The sequence below is a fragment of the Coffea arabica genome, chromosome 2e (assembly GCF_036785885.1).
Source record: "Coffea arabica cultivar ET-39 chromosome 2e, Coffea Arabica ET-39 HiFi, whole genome shotgun sequence".
In the NCBI taxonomy this organism is placed as follows: Eukaryota; Viridiplantae; Streptophyta; class Magnoliopsida; order Gentianales; family Rubiaceae; genus Coffea; species Coffea arabica.
Genome location: NC_092313.1, coordinates 31,764,515 through 31,771,073, shown reverse-complemented (window position 1 = coordinate 31,771,073; position 6,559 = coordinate 31,764,515). Strand labels below are relative to the sequence as shown.

The 6,559-nt window shown below is 38.9% G+C and overlaps 1 protein-coding gene and 1 pseudogene across 1 annotated transcript; one reads left to right on the top strand and one right to left on the bottom strand.

The window, feature by feature from the left end:
- The first annotated feature begins 539 nt into the window (after window positions 1–539).
- Window positions 540–1,201, top strand: LOC113728958 (uncharacterized; annotated as a pseudogene).
- A 2,208-nt stretch (window positions 1,202–3,409) lies between these two features.
- Window positions 3,410–6,043, bottom strand: LOC113732390 (L-type lectin-domain containing receptor kinase IV.1-like). Its single transcript, XM_027258112.2, has one exon. The coding sequence runs from the start codon at window positions 5,636–5,638 to the stop codon at window positions 3,617–3,619; it is 2,022 nt and encodes a 673-aa protein (XP_027113913.1). The 5' UTR covers window positions 5,639–6,043; the 3' UTR covers window positions 3,410–3,616.
- Window positions 6,044–6,559: the final 516 nt, after the last annotated feature.

The window sequence follows — 6,559 nt, the reverse complement described above, 5'->3', positions numbered from 1 at the left end:
TAGAGTCGTATTGGTTATTGATTAATTCTTATTTATTTCTTTTAGTTGTTTCATTAGCTAGTTAATTAGTAATTTTATATTTTCCAAAAATCCCCCATGCACTGAACTCTAGAAGAAACGACTTATCCTCAATCCCTGTGGATTCGACTCTACTCACCGCTATATACAAAATTTGTATTTTTCTTGAGTAGGTAATTATTATTGCACAGGCATCGACACCTGTCAAAATCTACAAACGGGTTATACGTAATTTGCTGACATTTTTACAGTTTAAACATATGATAGGCGAAATATGCAAAATCAAATTGTAAGAACCAACACCTGACAGGACGATAGGACATGGGCTAAAATCTCAAATCTGCCCAAAATCATTGCATTGGATTGCCCTTCGGAATGACTTTCCAAAGTCGGCTGTCCAATTTAAAATTCTAGCGTTGGATTGCCCAGCATCTTTATTTACATGTTTTGCCCCTTAGATTTATAGAGCGACACATACAAACGGCCAGAAATAATGAAAACAATTTAAAGAAAAACAGATCATGGAGTCGAAGCCCCTTCATCCCGCTCCACCAGATAGCCGAGACCCCAACTCACAAGCTTCTCCTCAAGCAATGGATCAAGAAGAAGAGATAATCCTCAACAGAATAGCCCTCAAGGAGACTCAAAGCGATTCTGTCCGCAAAGAAATCTCCCAACTCTACTGTTTCTTCTTCCTTTTCCATTCCACAGCCCTCATCCTCCACTTCAGCGCTGCCTCCTCAACAGGCCGGGCCTCCTTCTGCCATAGGTCTTGGATCCCATCTTTGTGTTCCCTCTTGTGCTCTCTCGGGATCATATGGGCTGTCAGGTACAAGACTGACGTCTAGGGCCATCTGGAGAAGCTTCTGCAGAGGGAAAAGAGGAGGCAAATTGTTGGCCACGTGCGTTGAGGAGTTGAAGCACAAGGGGGTTGAGTTTGACCTGTTGAAACTTGAAAGAAGTGGACACGCTGAGGAGGGTTGAATCATCCAAAACAGCCAGGAAATGGTCTTCTAGGGACTTTGTCTCTCTTTTTCTTCACTGTGGCTTGTTTGGTCATTACTCTCACGAGGGTCATTTTGTGCGATTACTAATTCCAAGTTTCTAATCTTTGCCATAGAAGGCGGAGGAGGACCGGATTAAGAGCTTCTAGGGTCTGCTAATATATTTCTTGAATATGGAAGTGAACCCCTATTTTTGTCTTTTGTTTAACATTTTCTTAACTTTTTCCTCAACTTTCACAGTGTATGTGGAAGACCCTATTAGGATTTAAGCGCGAAACAAACAATTATTGAGATATCAAGTATACAATAATTTAATGATAAACAAACCACAAGTATGAAAGATAAGCGACACACAATATTTAATGTGGTTCGACTCTACCATTAAACCTATATCCATGGGGAGAAATCTGTTCTTTATTATGAGAGAAAAATCCTATACAAGAATACAACTTAAATTCAAGTCCAGTTCTTACATATCATCTCTCATCTCCTAAGAATCTTCTCTTACCACCCATGTATAAGGCACGCCTCTTGTGTGCTCTTGCGTGTCTCTTGTGTAGTATGTCAACCCACCTATTTATAGAGAATATCATTTGGCCAAAACCAAAAAAAAAAAAAAGGAAATCAGTGTTAATTCCTAAACTAGTTTGGAATAGGAAATAACTTCTATTTCTAAACTCGTACAAAAAGGAAATTCCTTGATAACTATTCCAAGTAACTATAATGAATTAGAAAACTAGTTATTTCTATACAAAATAAGAAATATGTCTAAAAGAAATTAAACCAATTTTTTAACAAATTTCCACCTTGACGAAAATTTCTTTTAATAACCATTTATCTTCAACTACCAAATAATATAGTACCGAACTACACATCGGAATCAACTACCAAATAATATAGTATCGAACTACATATCCGAATTAATACAGTTCTGACCAAATTGATTTAATCGACAAATAAACATGCATAGTTACCCCGAATCCAACCTCCAGTTGACTCGTAAGAAGATGCTTCAATTCACCATCTCCCTTTGCAGGATTTTTTTTCACTACCACTTGCAACTTGAGATCCCCTTCTATGAATTCTAACCCTAATCAAGTGGTAAAATCACCATATTTTTTCTCATCCTTAGAACTGTCTCGTCACGTGTAGTTTCCAAGACTCCACCTAAAACGAAAAACTCATAACTATCAAAGTCTTTTGGCGCATGAAAATTAGATCGCTTTGTTTCTTTAGGACATGTGTCACACCACCCAAAGAACATAATCAAAATCTAAAAGCCACTGGGATGAAGTTCAACCGTTAGAGGTGTGAGAAAGTCTCCACCGATTCACGTCCAAAATTAAGATTGAATTCCATCTTTTTCTTGACTCTTGAATCACCTGCCTAGATTCAACGTCAAATATCTCCATACATTTCAACTTTCCATTCTTCACCTTCAATGTTTCTTACCAAACTCTTGAAACAAGAATTCCACCTATTAAATTGTTCAATTGGTAATAGCCGCCAATCCACTTGATCTCAATAGGTAACTAGGATCCAACCATGAACCCCGCTCTGATATCAATTTGTTAGGATTCAAGTGCTTGTGAGCAACCCAATTTCGTAACCAAGGTCTGAAACTACTTGTTAGGATCCAAACATGGAACAAACAACTATTAAGATATCAAGTACATAACAATTTAATGACAAACAAGCCACAAGTATGAAAGATAAGGGATACACAATATTTAATATTGTTCGACTCCACCATTGAGTCTATGTCCACGGAGAGAAATCCGTTCTTTATTATGAGAGAAAAATCTTATACAAGAATACAATTTAAACCCAACCCCAACCCTTGTATGTCATCTCTCATCTTCCAAGAACTCTCTCTCACCACCCATGTATAAGGCTCATCTCTTGTGTGCCCTTGTGTGTCTCTTATGTAATATGTTAATCCACCTATTTATAAAGAATGTTATTTGGCCAAAACTCAAATAATAATAGGAAACCAGTGCTAATTCCTAAATTAGTTCAGAATAAGAAATAACTCCTATTCCTAAACTCATACAAATAGAAAATTCCTTGACAACTATTCCAAGTAACTAAAATCAATTAGAAAATTAGTTACTTTCACATAAAACAAAAAACTTGTCTAAAACAAATTAAACCAATTTCCTAACAGATCCATTAGAAGCTTTAGAAACCAAAAGTTATAAACTGCTACATTATTGGTTTGGGAGCCTGGATGACAGCTGCAGAATCCTCTATTCTGCTTTCTGTTAATTTGGGATTATTTCAGTATTCAATACAGAATTTGGTTTTATTTGCAGAAAATATCTTTCTTGTACTATCATTTTACAGAAGATATAGTTCAAGCAAGGCCCAGGATGGTGCTATACAGGTTTTGTTATGAATCAATTACTACTCAATATTATCTACCAATCTCATTTAAACTTACAAAATTCTCATTATTGGCTAGCTTTTGTTCTTTATGTACATCGCTTACTCCCTAATGCCAAACTAAACAGAAAGCCAGTGTCTTATTGATCAGCAATTACATCAATTGCATAATTCTCCCAAAAGTCATTAACGGAAAGCTTTGTCCTCAATCACCGACCTCCAGACAGTAGCGATTCTGCAGCAGAGGAGGAAGCGTGTGAAAATGGCTTGTCCATTGAGGATGGGTATGATAAGTTAAAATCACTGAAACCTTCCTGACTTGCAAAAGACAGGCCAGTGGCAGAAATCCCAAGTGAGTGTAAATCTGGCAGTGCCAAGGCGCTGTCCAAGTATAGAACAACTTGACGCATGCTTGGCCTTGCTGTGGGCTCTGACTGCGAGCACAACAATCCGAGCTTCATAACCAATTCCACCTCCTCTTTCACATAATCAAGTCCCATGTTTGCATCAGCTGCTTCAAGAATTTGCCCTTTCTTCCAGCAAGAAAATACCTGATCAACCAAAATATCATCCTCTGTTGGGGAGTGTGGCTCTATTGGTCTTCTGCCACAAACTACCTCAAGCAAAAAGGCCCCAAAGGCGTATACATCTGTTCTGGTTGTAGCCTTGCCAGTTCTAGTATGCTCTGGCGCGAGGTATCCAAGTGTTCCAACAACATGAGTTGTTTGAGGGTCTGTTCCATGATCATACAATCTGGCAAGCCCGAAATCTCCTAATCTTCCATTCAATTCACTGTCTAACAGGACGTTGCTGGCCTTTACATCTCTGTGGATCACTATTTGTTCCCATCCTTCATGTAGATAAAACAATCCAGATGCTACACCTCTTATGACTCGAAATCTTTGGTTCCAGTTCAGAGTGTACTCAGGCTGCTGGTATAGAAACCTATCCAGGCTTCCATTTGGCATGTATTCATAAACCAATAGCAGTTCATCTTTTCGCCTACAGTAACCTAAAAGTGGAACCAAATTTCGATGGCGTAACTGGCCTATGCTGACAATTTCTGCCACAAATTGTTTCATTCCTTGCCTGGATTCATGAGATACCCTCTTGACAGCAACCTCAAGTTTGGAGCTAGGCAGGACTCCGCGATATACCCTACCAAAACCCCCTCTTCCTAGTAATCCCTTGTCCCTGAAACCTTTTGTAGCGATATACAAATCTTTGTACTTGAATCTGTGGGGACCATACTCACGCTCCCAATCCTCAAGCACTTCTGCAAACTTCTTCTTTATTCTCACATGGTAGATTACACCAGAGATTGCAATCGACAGGGAAGCAATCAAAATTATAGGTAAACCAATTGTTAATACTTTGGACTTTTTCTTAGGTCCAACTCGTGGGAGCTTAGGAAGTTGAGAAAGATCAAGCCCTTGAGCCACACCGTTCATCTTGAAACTCCAACCCAGAAGGTAATGGGTTGTTAGCACAGAACCGGTAGATGATGAAAATCCAATATACATGGTTTCATGTAATACTGATGAAAGATCATTGGTTAAAGATAAAAGAGGTTTGCTTGGTTTACTAGCATGTATTGGACCTAATGTGACACTAATATGCTTAGTTGTTCCATCATAGTCCACCCAAACTTGCATTGCTTTTCCACTAATAAGATTCAAGTTCTGAAAAACACCATTGTCATTGGAATAATAACCTGCAGGCTTTGCTTGTGTGGAGTTCAGTCCGTTGATGTCTATCCCAACGTGGTTATCATTGATATCATTGAACTCTTTGCTTTGGATCGTGTCAAGTTCCACTGCAAAAACATGGTTGGTGCCATTTCCTGTGTTGGTTTCGTTGAAGAGGCCAAGATACTGACTAGGAAGAGCTCCTGGAAGTCCTCTTGTTGGTGCAACCACAAAGGCAATTCCATGGCCGCTCAAAGTAGGATATTCAGACACTATAGCAAAGATGAAGGTGGTGGAAAAGGAGAAAGGGGGGGAGTTAGCTGAATTCTTGAAGATGACAGGACTAGGAAAGAAGGCATGGCCTTGTTGTTGCTTGGTGGCATTAGTTAGCTTCAAGAGGCCATTTGGCATGACCTCAGCTATGCCATCCAGGCTCAAGTTTGCAGAACGGAATCCATTGTAGGTGATACTAAGGTCCTGGGAAGATGCAAAGCCAACTAGAGCAGAAATCACAAGTAGTATAAGCTTGATCAGAACCAACATGGCTAGCGGATGGCTGAATGCTGATACTAGCTTGAAAATTCCTCCAAAATCCGATGTTGGTTTTAGTAATTTCTTAGCTTGTCGTTTATCAATATGGATCAGTAGTATTGACTGACTCTAAACCCGGATAAGAGATTGTGATTTCCAGGCCTGGTGGCCCCTGGAAATATTGGATGGTTACGCTAATGATGGAGCTTGCTTTAATTCTTCCTTTCACTATCACGAGTCCCTCCGAAAACCATCACTTTCATGGACATCGTAATGTGACTGCATTATCGGCACAAAAGAATTACTCCCATATGGTCACTAATCTATACAATCTTGAGATCACATTCTGAGAAGCTTTTAGTATCACTTAGAATAGCTGAACATAATTCCGCGAAGGTGTTAAAAGTCAGATTATTTCATCTAGAACATAAGATATTTGCAGCTGATTCCTGTGTACCTTGATAATACTACAAAATGAATGTCCCCACAATGCTGGTTGCCAGCTGTGCTGGAGGACCAACCCGTTTGTGTGTACGTGTCCCCAATTTCAGTGGTCCTTCGTCCCATTTCTGCTGTAGTGAAAAGAGCCTGTACTAGGAAATTCTCTACACAAGATTCCACGACTCTTAAAATCCTTCCGGATAAGTATCGGAATTGGAAAGCTGTAGACTCCAGAGTTGACTTTGTGGAAGATTAAAAGAACGGAATTATTAATCGGAGTAATTTCACTTTGTACCCTGCACTTGTTAGTAATTCTCACATTGCTTGCTAAATTTTAAGTTTGAATACTTTGCACTCTAACATCTCAGGTTTATCCCACCTAATTCCAATCGATAATAATGTTAAAAAAACTAACTAAAATAGAGGATCGTGCAAATTTACACGTTTTTGAATGATTGATAGAGATTGTAAGATGATATGATAAATACACTA